Source organism: Myxine glutinosa, chromosome 1 (assembly GCF_964187855.1).
Source record: "Myxine glutinosa chromosome 1, kmMyxGlut1.1, whole genome shotgun sequence".
NCBI classification, from domain to species: Eukaryota; Metazoa; Chordata; class Myxini; order Myxiniformes; family Myxinidae; genus Myxine; species Myxine glutinosa.
Window position 1 is genome coordinate 22,984,644 of NC_136261.1, and position 27,540 is coordinate 23,012,183.

The 27,540-nt window shown below is 43.4% G+C and overlaps 2 protein-coding genes across 2 annotated transcripts in view; both read right to left on the bottom strand.

The window, feature by feature from the left end:
* PJVK (pejvakin) overlaps positions 1-9,941 on the bottom strand; it is a 31,717-nt gene extending 21,776 nt beyond the window's left edge. Inside the window, exons 1-4 of the mRNA XM_068108282.2 lie at positions 9,731-9,941; positions 4,763-4,952; positions 4,003-4,153; positions 86-206 (exon numbers count right to left, since the gene is read on the bottom strand). Coding sequence (XP_067964383.2) covers positions 86-206; positions 4,003-4,153; positions 4,763-4,952; positions 9,731-9,941 — 673 coding nt within the window. The remainder of the gene's footprint in view (positions 1-85; positions 207-4,002; positions 4,154-4,762; positions 4,953-9,730) is intronic.
* A 3,487-nt stretch (positions 9,942-13,428) lies between these two features.
* The window catches only part of LOC137421838 (guanine nucleotide-binding protein G(I)/G(S)/G(O) subunit gamma-10), a 32,821-nt gene continuing 18,709 nt past the window's right edge, over positions 13,429-27,540 (bottom strand). Inside the window, exons 2-3 of the mRNA XM_068108295.2 lie at positions 18,349-18,494; positions 13,429-16,357 (exon numbers count right to left, since the gene is read on the bottom strand). Of these exons, the coding sequence (XP_067964396.1) occupies positions 18,369-18,494 (126 nt within the window). The 3' untranslated portion in view covers positions 13,429-16,357; positions 18,349-18,368. The remainder of the gene's footprint in view (positions 16,358-18,348; positions 18,495-27,540) is intronic.

A 27,540-nucleotide genomic window follows, 5' to 3' on the forward strand; every position in this document is an offset into this window, starting at 1 on the left:
GACGTCTGTACAAACACACAAACTGACGTGTTTTACATGGAAGATAGTATGGTGACAAAATACTCTTGTACAATTGAAGACTAACCAAATGTTCCGTCGAGACTGATGTACAACTCAAAAGCACTGAAGGCAATGGGGGTATGAGCTGGAATGACGAGGGTTTTATCACGACCATTCATGTGCCTCCCATTCTCTTCGTCTTTCAGCTTTAAAAGAGAAGAAGTGGCATCATTAGTCCTGGCCCATAACCCTGCAATTGTAGCACACAATGAAAAGAACAATAGATTCCTTTGCCAACCCTAACACTAACCCTACCCTACCCTAACAAACCTAACCCTAACCCTAACCATGCCATATCTGTATATCATCACACTGCCCCAGCATGGAGAATGCATACAAGTGCGAACGAACACCAATAAATCTCGAACCAAGAAAGAGAGCAAAAATTGGTGACACCATGCATGGATGTATGGAAAAGGTTGACACTAATTTTGCAGAATTTTTGTTTTGGTTAGTTTATTAATTTAAAGTGAATTTCGCTCCTCAACGAGTTTGGCCAACCCGGTTTTTGACACTGGGTAACAAAATGGCGCCTATATCTCAGGTATCTTAAAAAAATATTGAAGTATCTTACAAAGCATCTCAGGGAAAGGTTAAGATGATATAAACTACTTATGAAAACGCATCTAAAAGCAAAAGTAGAATCAATCAAGAGAAACAAAGCAAACAATGAAGGAAGGGACATAGCGGTTTGGAAGACAATATAACGACAAAAGAGAATTGATGATAGTTCAGAAAATACAAAAACCCAAGGTAGATACATTTATCATCATACTAAAATACGCCAGTTGTGTCTGTCGGATGAATTTTTGACGCCAATACATCCTGTCGTTACTTATCCAATCTCAACCAAACTTGGCAGGATGACGAAGGGTTACACAATGAAGGTTGTAGCGCATTCATTTGCCCCCCTCCCCAAGGGGGTTTTCTCCCCCTGAGCGAGTTTGCCCACCATTGCCGTCAATGGGGTTGCACGTTGAGGTGTATATAAATGTTAAATTAGCTTTATCGTGGGGTATTTCCAAAGAACATTTATCGTGGCATTTTTCCAAAGATGCTTTTAATAACAAAATTAATGATAAAAAATCGCATATTATTCATGTCATTCCAAAACAATATCAATACTAATAATGTCCCACTTCCCCAAGGCGTTTTCCCTGCAGTGATAGCCGACAAAGCCGGTGTTGTGAATGAACGCGTACTGTTACGGATTCATCACTTCCGTGGTTGTGGTTTTCACCCACTTGACATATTTCTGATATTATGTACTATTATTATCTTCAAAAGGTTTATTGTGCATGAACAGTTATCAAAAGTTAAAAAGGTTAACTTTAAATGATACAGGAAACCGAACCGGAAGACGACAAGAAGGAAGAAGAGGAGGCGTGGCGAGAAAAGTCGGAGAAGACTCCGACGTGTCTTGAAGCTCCAGAGCGAGCGTGATCGAACAAACGTCGCGAGTGACCTTTGAGTTTCCTTGAAAGGAATTTCCTGCGATAAGTGTTATCGCTGGAGGATTGAGAAACCTGCGTAGTCAGGTACCGGCGTTGAGGGTCCGAAGAATCCCCCGCCAGGTCGCTTCGACTCAAGTAAGAGCCGTCGGCCATTTTGAACCTCACGCATCGTTCACTGAAAAAGGTTTTGCTCCGCGTCAGCTTGTCTCACCCTACGGTCATTTGCCGGGGATGTGTGTGTGCAAAAGTGGCGTTTGAAGATTACGTTGCGGTTCACTGATGGAACTGTGAACTTGCACATCTGGATCACGCCTTTGGGATTTCCCTTTTCGCCGCCAGTTTGCTGTGGGTTTGGACCACGGGACGGTCCACGCTTTGCCTACACCTCATTACTCGCCTCATCGCCGGGATCGCCTTTGAGTTATAGAGACATTGAGGAGTGTTCTTTTCCATTCACTGGGAGCGCAGTGAGTTACCTTACTTTAGCAGATGGTACCATCCTAAGATATATTGAGTGCACTTTGATTGCCATTGGTTGTACTGTTATTCTTGTGTGTGATTTTTAATACAGCATTTGTTCGTTTATAATCATTGGTGTGGTTTCCCTATTGATTACGGACACAGAATAACATTTTTCTGCCGTGGCTCCTCTCGGGGTTCAGAAGTATACCGAGACCAGGAGGTCGGGGAGGAACACGTAACAGTACGTATTATGTTGAAAAGCCAGATTTTGCTGGATCCTTTGAGAATTTCGAAGCTTTGACGCACCAAATCGCTCCATGGAGGCCATCATCTTGCGGATGCGGAAGTATGCATAAACAATTGCGAAAAAGTTGAATAGGAGTTTGTTTCACCCATCTTTTTTTGATTCACAATCTTATGCACCTCTAATTTGTAATTAAAATACTTTGAGACATGATGGAGTGACTTTGTTGAGTGAATTTGTAAAATATTTTGGAGGAATTAAGTGCAAAACCAACTTCGTTCCCCGGGCCCACACGGGCCCTGGTTATCTTCAACGAAAATCTTCACCAAACACTGGAGCCATTCAGATTCGAGCATTTGAAAAAATATTTCAAAAAAGCTTATTACCGCGTTTCGGAGGCTGAAAACGGCGTCAAATATTCTAAAATTGACGAAGAATTATTTTTTAGAAATCTCGCGGCCATAGGGGATCGTTTTTCACGGCCGGAAATATCCGAAGTTGAGACGGAATTCACCGAATTAATCAAGAAGGAAATTTTATAAATTTTAATCGAATCCAGAATGCAAATGGTGTCATTTTGAACTAGATACGGTACCTACTACACCTACTTACTACCAACTACCTAACCTACTGATGCCATAGTGATGGGTAAAATAGTGGCAAGAGGCTTTGGCTCCGCCGCCTCATTGCGGCTTTGCAGTCGGGTCATATTAACGTGTATGGAGTTTCTGTGGGAGCAATGGCTTCTGCAGGAAGTAAAATATTATACACCATAAACACGTATGCTTAGTTTTTTAAACAGTCGCTAATGCCATTTATCACACTAAATGAAGAAATACCGACATCCGTGAAGTAAGGTTTACTTACAGAACTGAGCGAAGATCTATTGTGCTCTATGTAACCCACAAATGTTGGGTTAACAACATGGCCCTTTCTGGCGCTACCGTGGCATTTTTCGTAGGGAACTTTTGAAACTCGCTCCTGCTGTTTCATACGAAACTGAAAGGGAGAAGCTCGGGTTGTGCTCCTTTACCAAGCAGCTAGCCAGCGCTTGCCAAGCCAGCCGTTCCTTAACGGTTTTGAATCGAGTGCTTGCTCGAATGCTGAAACCACTTGGCGACCTCTCCACAAGAAACTTGGTAAATGAACACACACCCAAAGTTCTTCAGACCCGTCCATAGATCGACTGTAATCTATATACCCCAAAAGAGGAATGACCCTTCCTTGCCCTCCCTGAGTCTGCAGGTGTACTGGTAGATTAAATTTGGGGAAACTTTACGTAACTTGTCCAGTGCCAAGTGCAGGAAAGCACAGGGTGTGAAACCCTCTTACAAAGCGCTGTACGCTCAAGCACACATTCGCACTGGGCAACAAAATGGCGCCTATTGTTTAGATGGCCAAACTCTTGTACAGAAGGCACTGGATCTGCCTGCCCGCAAAGAGTTTGAGCTACTATTATTTAATGTCGATTCGTGGTTTGTCTTTGACGCTAAAATTTCCTTCAAATCACTTGGAATGTTGCGGAGACAAAGTAATGGCACAAAAATATCGCAAATGGAGTCTAAATATGATTTGGCCTAGTTCACAGATCAACTAGGATATGGTTTTGGAGCAAAACGAGCTATTTAAATATATATCATTGAGGGTGGGGGAGTTGGTAAGATTAATTGAGGTTGAGGGTTAGAATTTAAAAAACGAGAGGTCAAAATTATACTCTTTTTATGATAGATGTAATATGTAGACAGCGCGAAGGGACAAATGATTCCATTTGTGTCGACTTACTCCTGAGCGACGAATGAGGCGATGTCTTCGTCCAGTGTGGATGGCCAGGGCACACTGCCGAGTGGTGCGGATGCACTGAATGACAACCGCTAGTGTGGTACGACGGCTAGCGCGAGTTTGTCGCACCAGGCAATGGTCCAGATCTATGGTTCTGCGGAAGACGATGCATTATGTCTAGTTATCCGGATTGAATAACTAATTTTGAAGAAATTTTGATAAGCTATGAATTTGTTTCTATTGATTTCTGATAATGTATATCTTACTATAATTCACCAAATGTCCGTCCGTCCGTCTGGTACCGCAAAAACAGCTGAACCGATTGCAACGAAATTTTGGGTGGGTAATCCTGGGAACACCTGGAGTAAAATAGGCTATATTATTCTTCCAATTTTCTTACTATAATTCACCAAATGTCCGTCCGTCTGTCTGTCCGTTGTTCGTCCATTCCCAGGTACCGCAAAAACGGCTGAACCGATTGCAACGAAATTTTGGGTGGGTAATCCTGGGACTCCCTGGAGTACAATAGGCTATATTGTTTTTCCAATTTCAGCTTTGGTCTCCAGCATTTTCAGGTTTGGACTCCCAGCTAACGTTATTGTCCCGGGTACCGCAAAAACGGCTGCACCGATTGCAACGATACACCTCCATGCCCATGGGATTCTCACGGGTGACCCCACTAGTTTATAAAATGTGATATTTCAGGGATGTCCTCACTCATTCAGCCCCATCATATGGAGGCCCGAAACTCCATTAGGCCTACCTGGAGCACAGGGCACGCAGAAGGTGCGGTACGTTGAGCTCGTGCTTGGACACAATGCCAAAGGAAGCACGCACAGCAAGTGAGTCTGCTCCTCGATTCCTGGCTCCCTCACTGTGCCCGGGAGATCGGTGGCCTCGTACATTCAGGTCCGTCTGCGCCTCATAGTTGAGTAGCTGGTATGAGCTGACTTCTGGCAGCCATATGGGTATTGGGCATGTTATAAACACACTACCCAGCACAGTGTAGTAATAATTTAATTTGATGATGTAATTCGAGCATTTACATACAGGTAGGTGGTGGACCAAAAAAAAATGGAAGCACCCAAAGAAATGAGAGACACCAAGCAACAGCTTTGGCACTGGTGTTGCCCATGTGTTAATTAAGCAAATAACATCCCAGCGTGCTTAGGGTCATGTATAACGAGAACGACACCGACGTAACGACGTCGACCGATATGCCTCCGCCCACATTATTACATCATTATAATACTTGTACAGAGTTTGATTTAAATTCATTCAGCTGTTCTCAAGGTATCACATTTTTACCTGACATGACCTCTGACCTTTGACCCCAAAATTTAATCAGTTCATGCTTACATCATAATACATACATTTACCAAGCTTTAATTTAAATCCCTTCAGCTGTTCACAAGTTTTCACATTTTTACCTGACATGACCTCAGGAACCCAAATTCTAATCAGTTCATGCTTACATCATAATACATACATTTACCAAGCTTGAATTTAAATCCCTTCAGCTGTTCATAAGTTATCACATTTTTACCTGACATGACCTCTGACCTTTGACCTCAGGAACCCAAATTCTAATCAGTTCATCTTTACCTCATTATACATACCTGCACCAAGTTTGACTAAGATTCCTTCAGCTGTTTTCAAGTTATCGCGGTAACGAAAACCTGTCATGGACGGACGGACGAACAGCCGGACGATGCGAGACAGAGGAACCCCTCCGCCCCCACCCCACCCCTTAATTCCCCCTATCCACAGAGCACGTGTGGTCGCCCAATGGTTTGATGAGCATGACACTGATGTTATCCATACATCATGGCCTTAAATCACCAGATCTGAACACAATCAATCATTCATGGAATATTCTGGAATGCCGTCCGAGACGGCGTTTTCCACCTCCATCAAGCAGGTGTGAGTTGATCGACTTTCTCATGGAAGAGTGGTGCCGCATCCCTCCAGCAGAATTCCAAACGGTGGTGGATTATATACCATGGGGCATACAAGCCTTACAGGCCGCACGTGGTGGTCCAACGCCATATTAAGTGACTTTCAATTGGTGTTTCCACTTGTTTGTCCACTTCCTGTATTATGTTCACCTCTCCTATCCCCTTACCTCTTCCACTTCCCTCCTTATATTTTCTCCCCCTCTCCTTATCTCACTTAACGTGGTTTTTTCCCTTCCATCTTTTCTTTTTTTCAACTCCTCCCACCAAGTCCCACGTGTTCTGTGAATGTGGATGATGTGTAAGGTCGTTCATCAAAATTAGAAGTAGGTGAATTTTTTCCCGAAATAAGTGCTCCCAATTTGAGGAACCTATTTTGAGGACATGCATTTTGCACATAAAGCTGTCAAGACGATGTCCCAAACTTTTTTTTTCCCATTCTGCAGACACGTCTTCACAGCATGGGAGAAAACAAACTTTGGTACACATAGCAAGAACACAATCATAAGTCACGAGACTGAATTTGAATTGACTTGTACTCACTCCTGTGCGAATGCTGCGTCCACAATTGACAAGATTAAACGTCTTCAGATTCAGATGATGAAGGTGCATAATATTATCACAGAATGTCCTACTTAACTCCATCCAGGAATTCAAAGTGACATCTCACATCATCTGACACCACCACCAGTTCTTCGACCTCTGTCAATCCTTCCCATATCAACTCTTCCTGACATTCCTTGGACATGCAGCCTTCCATCTCTCTCGTGGCACACATTAATCCATCCAACAGTTTGTTCTGTGTCTGCTGAATTGCTCCACAGTTCCCACCACTGTAAGTACGTTACTCCCGATATACTCCATGCACTTGTAAACGAGACTTTTGGTCTTTCGGGAATTAGATTGTGGATGTTCAAAGAAGAACACTACGCCTCCTTTATAGATTATGCCATTTAAAAACAGACCAACTCCAAGTATTATCTATCTAGAATAATAAAAGGCAGTGTGTGTGTGTGTGTGTCCTACATAACTCAAAACCATGAAACCGAGCAGCCCCAAACTTTGCATGCATACTTTTATGGACCTCCAAGGGAGTGCATGAGTGAAAACTGTGTGCTTGGGTGGTTTTAGACACTTCTTTTGAACATCATTTATGCTAAAATTTCCACTAAAACTAGAAATAGGCTTACCTCTCTCTGGCTTTGTTCCTTATGCACAGCCACATCTTTTAAGTTACACACTCCAAACTCTGGGTACAAATACAACATTATGTGGAGGGTAACACAGGCTATGTGGCCGCAGCCTCACGTCGGGGTGTGCTGGGAGGGAAGGGGAGGATGTAAATTCTCTATGTATAAGTGTACCATGTAGCTCCACCTGGTGGTAGTGGCAGCCGGTATTACAATTTCATTTTTTTTAAATCTGGGTAACGCTGAGGTTGAAACACTCTTCACACGGGTAAACATGTCCTCCTCCCCTCCCCCTCCTTACCCCAACGTCCCTCCCCCCACTTCTCTCACCTTCCTGCCTCCACCACTCCCCCTCTCCACATCCCCACACACCCCTCTCTCCTCCCACACTCCCTTCCTCTCCCACCTCCCCTCCTTGCCTTCCCCTTCCCCTGATATCCCCCCCCCATCCCTCATCTGCCCCTCCCAAGCAATTGGTTCGTCAGCGAAGAGAGGGGTAGGTTCCGCGAGTCTAATATATAATGCTCTTTCTAACCACCGACTCATTCACCGACTGACTAACGGATATTAATGTTCAGTACCATCCGGGTGTCGTATAAAGCAGAAATTTGGCGTGCTGACAGACATCAAAGTCAGTACACTGGAAAAAAATCACAGAACCGTCAGAAAGCATCCGTAAATGAAAATTTGTAATAAAAAAAGAAAAGAAAAAAAAGTAAACGCAAAGGTAAACACACACAAAAAAAAAACCCCTTCAATCAATATCGAGCATTTGAAAATTGTCATTTCTATAACTGTAAACTGTGAAATAAGAATCTCTGAAAATTTATGTAAAAACCGTAAACGTGTCAATAAAATAAATAAATCAACCAAAGTAAATCGATATCTAGCAGCAGGTCGGTGATGCTTACCAAAAATCATAAAGCTTTTATTTATTATGTACCTACATACAAAGCACGGTTTTATATCCCCCTAGGATATATATATCTTATATATATATAGTCTAGTAGGAAGACTAGGTCCCCCTGCACCCCCCGGAGATATACTTCTAATCAGTGTTTCTAGATTGGAAAAAATGTGTAGAAAATGACTAGCTATGGCCCCAAGCTGAAAAAATGTCCCACATACCATTTTTATGCAAATTACTGCTGCAAATTTTATGCAAAATTATGCAAATTTTATGCAAATTTTTGATGAGGAGTAGAGTTGAGGGGTCTTTGAGGGCTTCATCGAGGTGCTCTCGGTTGCAAGACTGGGTCATTCTGAGAAGCACAGCAGGGTCAGAGATCATGATGTTCTCCTCCTCAGTGAATCTCTCCATCAACAGCCTCTCCATTGCCTCACACACTGTTTTGAGGCAAAAGAGGGACTTTGCGTAGGCCTTTCCACTGAGAACACCTTTGAGAGATCCACTTGTTACTAGTTGTGCCTCAAAGAGAATCTCTGCATATCCAGAACCACGCATCTTGTGTCCAGTGAGCATCCCGATGTAGTTCATGGATGTGTGGAAGGGTCCAATCGTTACTACATGACTAGCAAATTCATTTGGCCAGCGCCAGATGATGGGAAGGGCTTTCATGCAGACACCCAGATCAAATGTATTCAGGACCCATCTCTGACCCACCTCAGCAGTTGCTGCCTCGGAACGCTTCAGTAGCTCACGAACAACTGCGTTGTCTGTGATCGGTTGGTGGATAGGCGTGCAGTAGTCGACTGTTGATTTGCTGGGTGGGGGAGAACCAGTTGCAGAGGTGAAACCCCCTAGCCCAGGCACAGGCTGCAGGCCACAGCTTCCGATGTATCTGATGAAGAGCCAGATGTAGTACTCTTGCATCGTAGTGGCATAGACTGTGTCATTCTCTGCTGGCGGTGTGAATGATGAGCGTTCCGAGGCAGCAACTGCTGAGGTGGGTCAGAGATGGGTCCTGAATACATTTGATCTGGGTGTCTGCATGAAAGCCCTTCCCATCATCTGGCGCTGGCCAAATGAATTTGCTAGTCATGTAGTAACGATTGGACCCTTCCACACATCCATGAACTACATCGGGATGCTCACTGGACACAAGATGCGTGGTTCTGGATATGCAGAGATTCTCTTTGAGGCACAACTAGTAACAAGTGGATCTCTCAAAGGTGTTCTCAGTGGAAAGGCCTACGCAAAGTCCCTCTTTTGCCTCAAAACAGTGTGTGAGGCAATGGAGAGGCTGTTGATGGAGAGATTCACTGAGGAGGAGAACATCATGATCTCTGACCCTGCTGTGCTTCTCAGAATGACCCAGTCTTGCAACCGAGAGCACCTCGATGAAGCCCTCAAAGACCCCTCAACTCTACTCCTCATCAAAAATTTGCATAAAATTTGCATAATTTTGCATAAAAGTTGCAGCAGTAATTTGCATAAAAATGGTATGTGGGACATTTTTTCAGCTTGGGGCCATAGCTAGTCATTTTCTACACATTTTTTCCAATCTAGAAACACTGATTAGAAGTATATCTCCGGGGGGTGCAGGGGGACCTAGTCTTCCTACTAGACTAATATGAACCTACATATATATATGAACCTACCTATATGATACAGTATATGCTTACCTGTTTTAAGATCGTTTGGACCAACCAAAATATCTTTGAGGGTGAACGGTGTGGATGTGTGCTTGACCTTTTTCCAGAAACAAGCAGACCGGATTTTCGTAACGAGCCCCAATGGGAGGAACTTGTCTGCTTCGCTGAGACTCGGAACTGGAACCAAGTGTCCATCACTCCCAACTTGTTGCACGAAGCTTTTTGTAGCTGCTGCAAACATGGCCTGGCATCACTCGCCGTCAGCACGGATAAATGATATCCGAGATGGTCACGTTTCCACCTGGCCTGCAAGCAATTACGTGAATTATTGATGTTGCCTTTATTGATGCTACTACTGTTGCTGCTGCTGGTGTGTGATGGTTTTTGAAAAGGCGATTTGAAATGGTCTCTGATGTGAATAGGAAGGTTCAACTCTGATGTCTTAAGTTCACTAAAACTACGCGATGACGAGTTCAACGTCAGATCAAGAGGTCCTGGTGCAAGCAGATAAATCAGGTGAGCGTCACAAGCAATAATTGATAATCATCAGATCAAGTAACAAGATTGAAAAGTCAAGTTTTAAATTCTGGAAAATCTTATTATATTCAGGATTCATTCTTCCAGATTTCTAAATTTAAGTTTACTGCAATACGCAGCACGTGAGTATCGCCTTCCTCCGTCACTCCAATTTGCTACTCCATCCAGGGTTTCAAACTTTAAGGTGACATCTCACATCATCTGACACCCCTACCAGTTCTTCCACCTCTGTCCATCCTTCCCACATCAACTCTTCCTATAATTCCTTGGACAGGCAGTCTTCCATCTCTCTAGTGGCGCACATTAATCCATCTAATAGTTTGTTCTGTGGCTGCCGAATTGCTTCCCAACTTCCCACCCCTGGAGGTATGCTACTCCCGATATACTCAATAATCATGCTCTTCCCCAAACATACAAGTAGTGGACAAAAAAAAATGGAAACGTCTGGGTGAATGTGGGATACGAAGCAACAGCTTCCACACACGTGTGGCCCATGTGTTAATTAAGCAAATACCATCCCAGCATGCTTGAGGTCATGTCCACAAATACTACACAGGCCTGGTTGCCTATAACTATGGCTGCGAGAGGAGACCACTCAATGCCCCCATCCACAATGGTTTGATGAGCATGACGCTGATGTTATCCATATGTCATGGCCTTCTCAGTCACCAGATCTGAACCCAATCGAGCATTCATGGGATATTCTGGAATGGCACCTGAGACTGCGTTTTCCACCTCGAACAAACAGGTGTGAGTTGACTGACTTTTTAGTGAATGAATGGTGCCGCATTCCTCCTGCAGAATTCCAGATGGTGGTGGACTCTATGCCACGGCCCATACAGATGGCAAGTGGTGGCCCAACGCCCTATTAAGTGACTTCACATTGGTGTTTCCATTTTTTTTGTCCACTACCTGTATTTATTTCATAAAAGTGCACCATAGCTGCCAGGTACAAAACTCAATTTTAAATAGGTCAAACTTTTAAAGATAAATTTTCAAGTAAAACTGTTGCCTGCGAGTAGTAAAAAGGGCAAAATAGTCGTAAAGTGTCCAGAGTAGTAGAGCAAAATGTTTCAAGTTCGTCTTTTTATGGTGTTGCTGAAATGGCTAAGAGTTTGTTTTTTTGTATACATAGTCGAGGCCCATGGAAGAGCTAGTACACTGAACGGATGAGGATGTAACAGACAAAAACAGGACACAAAACACATGCACAGAAGGAAACTCCAAGTAGAGGAAACTGGAAATTTGTAAGGAGGGATTGAGGTGAGGTTATGAAGGTAGAAAAGATAATGGTTTTGAATTGCCGATGATCTGATATGGTGCTGGACAGCTGTCTTGAAGACCTGGAGGGAAGAATGAGATTGAAGAGGATGTGGACGTTGTTGTTGTTGTATAGCCCAGAACAGTTCTCTCAAACAAGCCCGTGGCATGGAGACAGGAGCGACCCAGAGATCCCCCACATCCAGGATGGTGTACCCCCGCCTTCACCAAGTAAGGGCCATGATAGTTAGAGAGAAGAGGGAAAGGGCCGGTCCATGGGGACGGATCTACACTGACCGTAATAGCGCTGCCCTGACGAATCTGTGCAGTGGGGAAGAATGTGGAAGATTTGGCCACTGACTTGCATTGGGGGGGCGGGGGGGTGGCGGGAGAGTGGAGGGAAGGAGGGTGGAGGTAGGTTAAACCACCTCGAAGAGGCTTCCCCAATAGTTATAGTATGTGTTAGTTGATGCAGCAGGGACAGTAAGACTTGCAAGGATAGAGGGACCAATGAATAGAGCCAAATACAGGCAAATCCTTGAGGAGAATCTCCTTCAGTGCAAAATACCTTCGACTGGGGTGAAAATTTACGTTCCAACAGAACAATGACCCCAAGCATACAGCCAACTCAACATGGTTTTAGAACAAGAATGTGAAAGTACTTTAGTGGCCCAGCCAATGCCCAGACTTCAATCCCATTGAGAATCTGTGGAATGACTTGAAGATTGCTGTTCATCGACACTCCCCATTCATTTTGACAGAGCTTGAGCAAATCTGCAAGGAAGAATGGGAGAAACTCTCCAAATCCACATGTGCAAAGCGGATATAGACAAACCCAAGAAGACTCAAAGCTGTAATTGCTGCCAAAGGCGCTTCTACGAAGTATTCACTCGAGGGACTGCATACTTATGTAAATGAGATATTTCTGCATTTCAATATTCGATTAAAACATTTATGGCTGGTATAATCACTTCACCTATGATGTCATAATTATCATGCATTTGTTCCCCATTGGGAGTACTTGACAATGTGTCAAGTTTCAAATTTTTCCATTCAGCAGTTTCCAAGAAACATTTTAAAAATTATTTGCCTTTAATCCAAGATGGCTGCCATACCACGTGACCTATGACGTCACATTTATCATAACAATATTCTGCATGGGTGTCACTCCTACCCTGAAAGTTTTGTTTCAATCGGACATATGGTTGCTGAGAAAAACGAGGTCGAGTCCATACAGACGGACGGACGGACTACCCGAAAACATAATGCCTCCGGCGACCTTCGCGGGCGGAGGCATAAAAGGTGAGGGTCAACAAATGGATATAAACTAGTCAAGGTCCATAACGTGGGAGATGTATTGTCCAAACTTCGGACATGAAGTCAATTGGCAAGCATGTAAACAATTTGCTCAAAAAAAACGACTCTGTATTATATAATAGACAAGCGTTATGCCTAGGTCCCCCGTCGGTGAAGTGATGCGAGTTGACAAAGTGGAAGACGCAAGGCGGCCATCTTGGATTTTGATGTGGTGACCCAATTTTCAATAGCGTTCTTCCTTGTGCCTAGATACACCCACACACCAGATCAGAAGTTGGTACTTCGCTTATTTTTCAAGATATTCAGCTCACAAGGTTCAGACATACATGGCATCAGACATACATGGCGGTGGCCATCTTTGATTTTGACGTGGGTTGCACCCACACACCAAATTCGAATGCGGTCCTTCGCTTACGCATGCACGCCCGCACGCACGGACGGACGGATGGGAAAACCATAGTCCCCCTTTCGCTCCGAGGTGCGACGGGGGACAATTATACAAAATAAAGTTGATCTCCCACCGCTGTTGCTTCCACAGGGAGTAGGTGTTTCGAGTACCGGTACATCGAAAGTTGCTATAACCCTGCACAAACACAGCAGAAAAAAGTCATATATTACAGAGGCAAAAAAACATTTATTATGGAAAACGCAACGACACAGTACAAAAACAATCCAAACAAACACATCAGAGTAATGTGTCAAAATATGAAATTCAGCAAGCAATGCACATTGATTTTTCTTTTAACCACTTCAGCAGCCACGAGCAACATATGACATATGACGAAATAAATTTTACAATTATTAATTAGCAAATCGTCTGGTTAGAAAACCAGGATATAATGATGATCCAAAGGAGAATAAAAAGAAGAGTTCAAAAGCAATATGCACCAATGCCAAGAGAAGTATTATGGGACGCCAGTTGTCCTTAAAAAAAAACGTTAATGACAAACGTCTTGGCATGGTGACGTGAATATGCAAGTTGTAAGTTTGTATTAAATCAAGACGGACGATGGAAAAGCCTGAATGTTAGCCGCATTAAGCAGCATCCGGTAACGAAACCAAAGCGGACGTACACACCGAAACCGTCAAGAGCTCCAACGTCAACACTGAAAACATGGTTGTTTTGTCGGCAAACATTTTTCCAATACTGAAGTGGCAAACCAGCTTTTCACATGGAAAAAAAAGGCAATTCAGAAATCACCGTTGTTGCCTGTACAGAAAAAGACGACACCATTTCAAGGTGACCTTCCAATTGAGCATGGAGAAGCCATTGCCTCTGCCAAGGATTCGGCCGCTCCACGCACCGATGGAAAACTTCATTATTAAAAATGGTGTACAAACTTCAAATTAGAAAATTCTAATAGAAAATGTTTATAAATCGGCAGAGCGTTCAGGTCACAAAAGTTAATTTTAAAAGTACGAAATTTACTTGGTGTTCAAAACTACAAGACATACTTCTGCCTCGAGTTTAAAAATAAACGTCTGCCTCGGCATACGGACAACAAAATAGAATAAAGGAAAGAAAGAAATAATCCTTGTAGAAACAAGAATCTTGGTGGATGGGCCAAATGTTGGTCATCCAAACTCGATGTGTCTTCGGAACGGCTATGAAAATGCTACGCTTTGTATAATCGCCTATTCATCTCCAAGTGTGCACATGACTTGCGTTGGAAGACAACGTATGAGGGCAAAGTGAATGTGGGTGGAGCGGAGCAAGAAGGGAAGAGAAGAAGGCAAGCGTGAACAGCGGAAGAGCAATCAAAATGACAATAAGAAAAACCTCACGGCTGGAGTAATTACTGCCAGGAAAAGAACATCAAGAAGGAACAAAACATACCCAGCTGTTCCAAACTAGGAAGTATAACTTAAAGGAAATGTACACAACGTGGGTAGCACTAAATGAGGGGAGGGGGAAGGGAAAAGGAGGGAAAAACAATCAAACAAAACAAAGCATGGAAAAAACAAATCCAGAATGAAGATTATAGAAATCCAGGATAACGTTAGTTAAAGGACGTGGGAAAACAAACTTAAGCATTCCCGAAAAAGGTGTTCAGTCAGTGTTCACGAAGCCGAGGTGGAAATACAGATATCTGAAATTTGGCATCGGAACCAACACCAAAACAAGCTGCTTGCTGCATTTGCTCGACACTCTAAAGAAATTGTTTTGATATCAAAATGGCAGCAGGTCGACACTCCTATTAAAAGTCAAAGCATCTGCTATTCAATGGTGTCAAAAGTTGCAAGAATATGTGGGCAATAGTACAGGATAATGTGAGCGAAAGCCACGCGGTGTTTGCAGATTTGTGCCACCCGTATATAAAAATGGCAGCCACGAACACTTTGAAGACGGAAAGTTTTATCCACAATATCCAACAAAATCTTGTAATGCCTGAGGATGGATACACGGTGCAAAAAGGCATGCGCGGACGTAGAAATACCGATCCTTACATCGCACAGATTTGTTCTGGGTTATCGTCATAGGAAATGCTTCTAATCACTTTTTTCAGTTTTAAGTGGAATAAAGGTCCCGTCGACTCCCTCGGGATACATATCCACTTTGTATGCACCCGATGAGCATCACTTTATAATCCTCATCAAAACCCTTCTGTTGGTTAGCAAATGAGACATCTGTTGCCTCTTTCCGTGGGGGCATGTGACCTTTACGCGTATTGGATTGGGATTTTTGAAGTTTAATTGGTGTTTATGTGGATCAGTAGGAGGGCAGAGGTGAAAGCTCAAAAGCTCAAAGATAACATCGGTTTATTCATTGCGTTTCTGTAATTCAAGTTATATTGTTTGGCCAATAATTTTGGCAAAGTTTTGAAATGCTCACAAAAAAACTAGTTGTAGTTGTGAAGATTCACGTGAATTGGCGACGAAGGCATCCCCCGCTAGTATCGCTGTCCAACTGGCACGGCTCGGGTCCGAGGTGTCGACAACTAAGTGGTCATTATTCGGAAATGAGCAGGCATCACGGCTCTGGTGTGAAGTATCCCGCTTCCCTGAGGGAGGTAGGTGGGGTATCACGACAGTGGAATATGCAGGAGGCGAGACCCATAATTTTAATCGCTTCAAGTGTGGCATCCGGTGTGTTCAGGGCTACGTTGGTGGACCGAACTTTTATTTTCATTATCAAAAGGAATGCCAACCTGCACTGCTGCATCTTTCTGTCCACAGTTCTAGGTGAAGACCACTCGGTCATTGAACCAATGGACCTGGGGGCCTTGCTTGCTGGGCAGACCAACTAGTTGGTGGTGCCTTCAGCTTCAAATACTAATTATTTAATGCTCCATACACATTTTGCAATAAAAAACACAGTGTCAGTCAATCAAACGGCATGTAGGGATGCCGACAGTAACGTACAGGTAAGGGACATCGTTAAAACCAAAATAAACCAGCAAAATACATTATAATTGCCTACCAACAACAACAGCAAGCAATATCCACACCCAAATCTGTGGTAAAGTTTGTGTAGGTGTCATTGTCACTAATATGAAGCAAATTGTGAGTCCACATGGCAAGGTTGACGACAGCAATGATGTCCTGTGAAAAAAAGTAAAGGGTCATGTGACAAAAAAAAGATCATGAGACGATGGACGAAACACACGTTACACAATATTGCCAAAAATCCGCTCCTGCAGCCATCGAATAACAACCATAACATTGGTCTAGATGTTCAAAATTATTCCTTGCTTTGATCATTGTAACTGAACTACCATCCTACCTGCACCTTCTATTGAAATACACCTATTTATATTCAGTCTGCTCCTATTCTCAATCCTTTTAAAACATTCTGTAAGACTGGCAATAGCTTGGGATCCAAGGATCCTGGGTTTGAATCCCGGTTGATCGCTGAATTAACACGAGGGGGGTTGACTCAGCCTGTCATCCTTCCGAGGTCGGCAAATTGAGTACCAGTTCACTGGTAATTCCCTGTGTGTCGCAAGAGGTGACTAACAGGGTTGGTGGCAGGAAGGGCATCCGGCCATAAAACATTGCTTCAAAAATGGGACCACGGTGACTTTAAAGGCCAACCCCTGCTCTGCGGTGAAAAATGGCCTCTAAAGGTGGTTCTTGTAAGACAGGCACTGAGGGCAGCAGTGTGACAGCTGAACTACGTTCCACAGTGGGCAGTTCTGCATATCTTCGTTCTATTAAAGGGATCATCAAATATCGAAAGGTTGGAGCCGATTGGCGTTATAGGACTTGTGAAGGTGATAGCACTTGTAGGCCTCAGGCTTCAGGGCTTTGGTGTCAGCCAATGGGCCAGTGCAATTGGAATTACCTGAGTTTATAACCATGATGTATGATATACAGTGCATTCAGAAAGTATTCAGACCCCTTCACTTTTTTCACATTTTGTTATGTTGCAGCCTTATGCTGAAATCATTTAAATTCATTTTTTTCCCTCATCAATCTACACTCAATACCCCATAATAACAAAGAGAAAACAGGATTTTAGAAAGTTTTGCAGATTTATTAAAAACAAAAAACTGAAATATCACATTGACATAAGTATTCATACCCTTTGCCATGACACTTGAAATTTAGCTCAGGTGCCTCCCATTTCTCTTGATCATCTTTGAGATGTTTCTGCACCTTGATTGGAGTCCACCTGTGGTAAATTCAATTCATTGGACATGATTTGGAAAGGCACACACCTGTCTATATAAGGTCTCACAGCTGACAATGCATATCAGAGCAAAAACCAAGCCATGAGGTCGAAGGAACTGCCTGCAGAGCTCAGAGACAGGATTGTGTCGAGGCACAGATCTGGGGAAGCCTACAAAAAAATTTCTGCTGCATTGAAGGTTCCCAAGAGCACAGTGGCCTCCATAATTCTTAAATGGAAGAAGTTTGGAACAACCAGGAATCTTCCTAGAGCTGGCCGCCCGGCCAAACTGAGCAATCGGGGGAGAATGGCCTTGGTATTAGAGGTGACCAAGAACCCGATGGCCACTTGGCTGAGGTCCAGACATCCTGTGTGGAGATGGTAGAAACTTCCAGAAAGACAACTATCACTGCAACACTCCACCGATCTGGGTTTTATGGCAGAGTGGCCAGACGGAAGTCTCTCCTCAGTGAAAGACACATGAAAGCCCACTTGGAGTTTCCAAAAAAGCACCTAAAGGACTCTCAGACTGTGAGAAACAATATTCTGTGGTCTGATGAAACCAAGATTGAACTGTTTGGCTTCCGTCTGGCCACTCTGCCATAAAGGGGGACCCCTGTGCTGTCTTTCCCTCGTGGTCCCCCTGTGCTGTCTTTCCCTCGCGGTTGTCAGCTCTTTCACGAGCCTCGATTCAGTATATTTATAAAAATAAAAAAAAACCAAAAATAAAAACCACTTATGTATCCATGCATTTACGTCTGCATGTTTCCCTTTTTCTCTCCACCAGTCTGTAAATGCGGTACTCTTGTTCATTTTGCTACTTGATGAACCGAGAATTCTGCATAAAAATTTTTTTAAACTACCGTATTCACAGGATCAACCTCTCAAAGGTTATCAAGAAAAGAGAGAATGGCATATTCACCTGCAGAATATATGTGTGCACTACAACAGAGCACAGACACGCGGCTCACGGAAGGGGTTGTTTCCAGCCGGCATGCCGGTCAGTAGAGGATCCTTGCAAGCATTCTGCATGCAGAACTGCATCAAATCTCCTGCTGCCTGAGATACCTGCAATGATACGAGGAATACGGGAATTATTGGAGGGAATGGCAGACGGTTTGGGAATGGCTGTAGAAAATGAGGCCTAGAGAAGTTTGATGAACACACAGCATATGGAGGACAAAAAAAAGCGAGAGGAAACAAAAAAGAACGGTTGAATGATGGGGAGTGGAGGGGGGGAGAGAGAGGAGAGGTGGATGTAAGAGGTCAGAAGCAAGGTAGCAAGGTCTTGCATATTAAGATGGACACATGCATGTGCACACAGCACCAGGGTTTAAACTACATTTGAAAACATTGTTAGCAATTTGGCCTGAAAATCCTTCAGTGGAATCCAGATATGTTTCAGCAACAACACTCAATAAGAAGGACAAAACACTCCGTTCCACCACAAAGCATCCTTGGTTCACAATTCAAAACGATTTAACACGTACGCCACATTCCAAAATGCGCTTTGTGCATTATTCTGTCCCAGTTAAACATCTTCGAGCTCTGCCTCCAGCATTGGAAGGCAGCGTCAATATATCAAGCATGCCACCTCTCCTCACCAATGACTGAATTTGTCATAATGGTGTTGAGGTGGGGAAATACCACTCCGTCGTGCAAAGCTGTTTTTGTCAGGTTCATGACACCAAAGCTCGCTCACAGTCGTCAACCATGGACTTCGGTAATGACATGAGAAACGCACACACAGATATTATCAGTAGGGATAGCTATGCAATCTCAAGAGGAGTTCCCTTTCAAGAAACTTCCATGCAGGAGTCCTGTGCTATGGCCGACAACCCATGGTTGCTGATCTGGTATAATTATCATACAATAACTCCATAACCTCCCTCAAAGTCTTCTTCTTGTAACGTACAGCTATGGTGTGTGTAAAAAAAACAAACAAAAAACATCATCCATGTTCTAAACTGACCATGACGTGATAACCAAGGATGAGATGGTCTTTTATTAAATGATCACAGGCCTACACAATGCAATGCCCAGACTAAAATCCGAGCCGAGCCATTTCAAGCGCACTCGACTGCAAGGTGAATGCGATTTTGATTTCGATTCAGGACCTGATCCAAATGTGGCCTATCTGTGGGATAAAAAGCGTAAACTGTTCAGCCTGGCGGAGGTACGCGCTCTACTGAGTGCCGTTCTGGTTTATATACATATGTTCATTGTAAAAAATGACGACGCTGTGCAACAGTGAGATTTTTGTTGCCAATTGTGACAATTACGATAAAATGCACTTCAAACAAGACGCCACTTTCTCAACACAGCATCGATCAGCAAGTTACATCGTCGCGCAATCAAAGGTGTTTCGACACCACAATGACATTGACACAACCAAGTCAACGTCGTGACAATGTGGCTGCCAAAAAGCAGGTCGCACATTGCAAGGTTAAATTTCATCTTATTCAAGGTATACAATGAAAAATATCACTTTTATATTTTCTGTTTAGTTGGAAACTCAGAACTACAATTTCTCTTTAGACTTGTTTTTCAATTTATTTAGCATTGAAGTTTCTTACGTCTTATCTTTAAAACCTTCTTCGAGCATACAGATAGTAAACTTGAAAAATGGAAACACCTGTGTAAATGGGGGACACCAAGCAACGGCTTCCACACAGTTGTGGTATTTGTGTTAATTTAGCAAATATCATCTCAGCATGTTTGGGGTCATGTATAAAAATGCTGCACAGGCCTGGTTACCAATAATTATGGCTGCAGGAGCAGACCCCCTCCCCCCCCCCGATGCCTCCATCCACAGAGCACGTGTGGTCGCCCAATGGTTTGATGAGCATGACGCTGCTGATGTTATCCATACGCCATGGTCTTCTCAGACACCAGATCTGAATCCAATCAAGCATTAATGGAATATTTTCTGATATGATGCCCGAGACAGCGTTTGCCACCTCCATCAAACAGGTGTGAGTTGATTGACTTTCTCGTGGAAGAGAAAAATAAATAAATGAAAAATCACTGAGTGACACTTAGCAAAACAGAACAAAGTAGAATGGCACTCAGTAGAGTATCCTTTTGACCTCAAAAATAGTTGGTGGTTGAATTCAGTGACCTGATATGCAAATCGTCTTCAAATTTTAAGTTAATCGGATGAAAATTGACAATTAAAAAAACTAGCAACGGTACCCGCCCTATGGGCGGGGGCTTCAATTGGGAGGCCCAAATGAAAAGGCAAAATATCAGAAATTGAAGCTTTTTTTCATTTTAATCCTCTGGAGTCTACTATTAAACCATTACATAACCCTGAATTGCACGGTAAATTTGAATGCGGTTCGAGCCGATAAATTCGGCTTGTAGACATTTTGGTGCAGGCGTGAAACCGATAGAATCGGCTTGTGGACTCCAGAGGGTTAAACGATTCATATAAACATCCACATGCAAATCATCAAATCACAGTGATGTTGTTTTTTTTATTGAAATTCTAAAAATACTGTTTAGATTTTGATGATTTGCGTGTGATATTTAGCGGATGTTAAAATAAATAGCGCCTCCCAATTGAAGCCCCGCCCTTATGGCGGGTACCGTTACTCGTCATATATAATGGCGATACAACAATTTTAACCGCTTTGCTTTGAAGAACGGGAATGAAGGTGGAGGAGCGTGTCAATATGTCTGGTTGAAGGCTTTGGGTGGTGAGGGGGCTTGAAGCCAGATTTATTGGACTTTACTTGGTGCCAGCCACCATATTTGCCAGCCTCCATGTTGGTGCTCGCCGTCACTGCGATGCCAAGCGAAAGACGCCTCAGAGCTGTCACATTCACAATCGCTATGTCGTATGTACTCCCGATACGTGTAACTGTACCAAATCAACAGTTAAAAGGATTTTGAGCCGATAGGTCTTACTGCCTTGGCAAGATCGATGGAGACAGCGATCTTTTAGCGTATTCACCGCCCAAATAGCGATGTGGAATTCTCTCATGTAGAGATTAAATGTCGTTTGAACTTTGGCCGAGGTCATTATCTACTTTTAATGACGTTTATATACGAATGATGTTTAATGATGTTTATATTGGTTTTGGGTCGTCCTTTCCGCATATCTCGTGGCATTGTAAGTTGCAGAGATGGCCGTGATGGCGGGGAGGGGGATGGAATTCTCTCAAGCAGGGATTCAACCCGTGTCCTTATAAAAGGTCTTTGTCCGAGGTCACCGAGTTCGATCGGTGCAGCTGTGCAGCGATCGGTGCAGCCATTTGTGCGGCACCCAGGAAAACAACATCGTCACAATTAACGTTATGCGAACGCGAATGTTATGCGGGAGTCCAAACCTGAGAATGCTGGAGACCAAAGCTGAAATTGGGAAAACTAAATAGCCTATTTTACTCCTGGAGATGCCAGGATTACCCACCCAAAATATCGTTGCGATCGGTTCAGCAGTTTTTACGGTACCTCCGAACGGACAGACAGACAGACAGACGGATGGACATTTGATCCATTTGATGTGTCACAAAGGATTTTCCGATCACACGAACCTGGGTTACACTCCCCCTAAAATAGATTAATTAATTATGTAAAATGATTAAAAATCACGGGGCAACCCGGGTTACCGCGTAGTGGATCATTTGGTGAATTATAGGAAGATATGGCCTATGATGACCTTTTGGTCTATGTTGACCTCAAATATAATTGGTGGTTGAATTCAGTTAGCTGATATGAAAATCCTATTCAGATTACAAGTCAATCTGATTAAAATTGAGGATTTTAGAAATTTGAAAAGGTTATTGACTTTTGGCCTATGATGACCTCAAAAATAGTTGGTGGTTGAAGTCAGTTAGTGTATATGTAAATCCTATTCAAATTTCAAGTCAATCGGATGAAAATTGAGGATTTTAGAAACTTGAGAAAAGTGGTTGATCTTTGGCATATGTTGACCTTTTGACCACAAAATAAATAGGACACTCACACCACAAACTCTACCATTTGGTGAAGCTTCGTGAAGATCGGATTAAAATTGTGACCTGTAGGCAAGTATAAGTGAGCGGACAGATAAACAAACACAAACACACAAACCAGAATGATCAACATACTTATCCCGAAATTTTTTTTTTGCCAAGTAATAAAACTTCATCCCACATAACAGTTTCAAGATAAATACCACAGTCCACTGTGAATCAATCACCAGTTATTACTGTGATGTAATGTAACTGCAAGCTGCCAGGCATTTCTGTCTTGACAGCAGTCTTTGTGGCATCATATATGTTCCCTCAATGAGCATCTAATATGTCGCTGTAAAGAAAAAGAAAAATCATCCTAATGTTCTACATTCAGCCCAGTAATTGTTCAAAATATCAACCTGCATTTGCACCCAGCCGGTCAGACTGCTCGGGCACAGTGCAGTGTTGTTGTTGTTGATAAAGCTTTTTGAGAGAATCAACCATTCCCTATCGATGTGATGCAGATGATCCAGTAAAACGTCAAATTCCTGAGGAATAATAATACTTCACGATAACTGCATTAAAAAAATAATGGAAAATGTGATCAGAATAAACATACACACCCTCTCTGCAACAACTACTACTACTACTACTTTACCACTCTCAATTATTCTCACCTCCTTGTGGCATCAGCCAGGTAAAGCGTTTGGTCCAAGTCTTCACAAACGGATTGTTGAGGCCCAGGGATAGTGCAATGGTATTGGGCGCCTTTGCCGAACCTTCAGCTTTGCACCCTTCCCCTCTCCTACCCCAATTGACTTTCAAAAAATTAATATTAAGCACTTGTATGAATAAAACCTCTGCTTTTACAATTGGATTTCTTTTTTACATGAAAAAGAAATTTTTATACCAAATGTACAATATATATTGTTACGGATCTCAGAGACGGCACTCCCCTTAGCAAGGGGGGGTTAATCCCCTTGGCCTGTTAAGCTGGCCGTCTCTAGTCCTGGTACTTATAACGCTCCTTTGCGGGGTGAAATTGGTCAGGGTTATTGGTCAAGGTGTTCTCCCGAATACCTTTACCAATCCCTCCGCAAAGCAGGGAGACAAGTACCGCTCGAACCACGGACAAGATGGTATTTGCCGAGCGGTTTAGCAATTCGCGATTCGAGCTGTTAGCAATCGACTAACCCAATTCTGAGCGTTGGCCAAATCGTGCCACAGGTACCAATGGGGAAAAGACTAAAGCGACCGGATGAGAGGAAGCCAAAGAACCAAAAAGGGTAAAGGAAGAACACAGGTTTATTTCTATACTAAAAGAGGAAACGAAAGAAGGGCATTTACAAGTAGGAAAAAGCAGATACACAGGGCAAACCTTAAAACAGTCTTAATTATCAACGCCCAGGACAAACACACAGACTTACACGAAAGGGGAATAGCAGGCAGGAATGACTGGAAGGAATGAGAAGGCCCAGGTAGACGGTAGGCGTCGAGGTCCGGGCTCCAGGAGTCGACTCGCGTCGTGGCGGGAAAACCCTGACAGGCAGCGAGCGCGTATCGTTGACCGCGAGCGGACGTTGCATATAGCGGTGGGACTGGGATGCTCCGTATGTAATAAATGGCTCGTGCCAACGCTCTCTCTCTTGAACAAGATGGGGGAGATGCCAGTTCGTAGCGCACTCCAGCTCCTTCTCTTCTCATCTGTACCTTCTCACTCGTCTCATCTGTACCTTCTCACTCGTCTCTCCTAAGCAGTCCCTCGCAGCCACTTTTATTGCCCGTGTAGGAATCAAGCCGCTGGCTCTGATGACACGCCTACCGGTTGGCTCACCGCAGCGCTGGTTGGCCGGCAAGGGCTTGCTGATTCCACCTCTGCTGACGAGTCGACATGCCACACCTTGTTCTTGTGGCCCCGCCGCCTTCTTCCTCGGATTGACTGCATGGCTTATGGCAGCGTGGTGCCAGTAAACAGCCCAATGCAACGACGGCGAACGCTGCTGGCAAACGAAGTACTGGGGCCTATCTTATTTGATTAATGCAACGCAGATTCAACTATTGAGAACAGATCATTAACTGAAACACATAATAATGAAATAACTACGGAGAGGTCCTATGGTTCGCTACGTGTTGTACATGGACTAACTAGGGTGCGATCTTTAACAAAGCCAATTGATGGGGATATTTACAGGGGATCATCTATAAGGGAAACATTTACGAAAATTTACTAGTGAAGGTTCTAAAAACCGTAACAATATGTATGCACGGGAGGAAGGCCGAAATCTCAAAAAAATAAATATTCGCATCAATAAATTCCACATTCCTGTGACACCTTCAGTCAAACGTCAGACACGGATGGACAGCCGGTTCGTGAACGACTTGGGCAAAAAAAACAAAAAACAAGCGTTACGCCTAGGCCCCCCGTCGGTGAAGTGATGCGAGTTGACAAAGTGGAAGACGCAAGGTGGCCATCTTGGATTTTGACGTGGCGACCCAATTTTCAATAGCGTTCTCCCTTATGCGTAGATACACCCACAACCCAGATTAGAAGTTAGTAGTTCGTTTATTTTTCAACATATTTCGCTCACAAGGTTCAGACATATATATGGTGGCGGCCATATTGGATTTTGACCTTGCGACACAATTTTCAATAGCCTTCTTCCTTATGCCTAGATACACCCACACACCAGATTAGAAGTTGGTACTTCGCTTATTTTTCAAGATATTCTGCTCACAAGGTTCAGACATACAGTACATGGCGGCGGACATCTTGGATTTTGACGTGGCAACCCAATTTTTAATAGCGTTCTTCCTTATGTGTAGATACACCCACACACCAGATTAGAAGTTAGTAGTTCGTTTATTTTTCAAGATATTTCGCTCACAAGGTTGACATATATATATATATATATGGTGGCGGCCATCTTGGATTTTGACGTGGCGACCCAATTTTCAATAGCGTTCTTCCTTATGCCTAGATACACCCACACACCAGATTAGAAGTTGGTACTTCGCTTATTTTTCAAGATATTCCGCTCACAAGGTTCAAACATACATGGCGTCAGACATACATGGCGGTGGCCATCTTGGATTTTGACGTGGGTTGCACCCACACACCAAATTAGAATTCGGTCCTTTGCTTACGCATGCACGGAGGGGAAAACCATAATCCCCATTTCGCTCCGCGGTGCGACGTGGGACAACAACGAGATGACCGGTTTCCTCCGCCTTCCCGCTTTCAAATTATATATTTTTCAAATTATATATTTACACACGCACGTACACACACACACACACACACACACACACACACACACACACACACACACACACACACACACACACACACACACACACACACACACACACACACACGTTTCCATTCGATATGATCAAAAATTAGGGAGGAGCTAGCTTTTAAAAGCTTATGCTTCAAAACGTTATAGCTCCGAAACCATGTGACTTATGACGTCATGCTCACTGAACTTTTTGTTCGTCATGGGTATGCGATTCTGCCTGCAAAGTTTGGCCTCAATCTGTTTAGTCGTTTGAGAAAATGGGTTTTTAGTGGTTTTTCAGGCTCTTCACTTAAAACAATATGGCGGCCGAACCACATGACCTACGACATCATTAAAAAAAAAATTCTGCTTCAATTTATACCGAGATGATGCTCAAGAAATTTAATTCTGATCGGATGAAGTTTTTTACTTGTCGAATTATGAAGTCATAACGGCGGCACCTATGACATCATCATTCACATATTTTATTCTGCATGGAGAGTCCTTTATAATGAGACATATGTTACGTGCACCTCCCCAAACCCCGGTCACGGTGTACCTCCGAGCCACGAAAGGAGTCACGGCAGAAAGATGTGTTACTCTGTGTGTCAATGACCAATGGTGAAACCACACCAATTGTTATCAAAAAACAAGTGTTGTATTAAGGTCACACAAGAATAACAGCACAAGAACAATATTAATCAATTGTACAACAAATATTATGTCATTCCTATGATGGTACCATCAGTTTCATACAATATAACTCACTGTGCTCCAAGTGAGCGGAAATAACATTCCCAAAGTCTCTGTCCCGGCATCAAGCCAAAGTCGATCCACGCTCCGGTGAGCGCAAGAAAAATGTCGTATCGAGACCAGAATCCAGTTCGGCTGACAGTCAACGCTGCCAAAGAGGCGCAAATGTGCTCTCAAAAGGCGAATGGGAAATCACACCTTCGGGTATGAACGTTCAACGGCTCCCAAATGGAGAACAACAAATTCCCAATCGAAATCCACGTTACACACGCAAACCAGGCTAACGGCTGGGTGCGGTGAAATGGCTGGAGCGAGGTGAAAAGGCTGGAGCGATGCGAAATGGCGGGAGCGAGGCAAAATGGCCGACGGGCCCGTACTGGAGGTGTACCTGCACTCCAACAACGATTCTCTCCGGAATCAACTGCAAAACCTGTCACGCAGGTTTATCTGTCACAGCGATAACCACTCCGTCACAGGAATCCCTTTCCCAGGAAACCAAAAGTTCGCTCGTGACCCCCGTTTGCCAACGTCTCCTCGAGATCTCAAAGCAGCTCGGCTTTTCTTCCCGACCTCACTTGCTCCGCTTTTTGCTTCCTCCTCTTCTTCTTCCTCTTCCCTCGATCCGGTTTCTTTTAAAACACAAATTTTTCACCTTTTGCAAACAGTTATCTCCATTTCACTTAAACGATAACAATAATAGTACATGGAACCAAAATGCTTGCAGTGGATGAAAACCACAACGACGGAAGTGATGAATCCGTAACACGTCTCAATTTTTTCTGTGCAGCGCTTTTGGAGATATGGAGGTGCAAAATTTTATGGTTTTTCCAATATGGCACCCGCACCATGTGACCTGTGACGTCATAATTATCATTAAAATATTCTACAGGCAGAGTCGCTCCGATGGTGAAAATCTGTCAATCGGTCCAAGTGTTGCAGAGAAAATCGTTTTTCAAGTAAATAAATCAGCAAAATAGCACTGCTGCAATCAGTCACATGGCCTGAGAATAAAAAGTGTTGTTTCTTCTTCTTCTTCCAGCAATAACGACTCCCAGCTTCCAGACCGTACAACCAATCATGTTTAAATTTTAAACACTATTCCGCTTGATGCGAGCTACATTGCATTAAAATGTCCAGTCGATC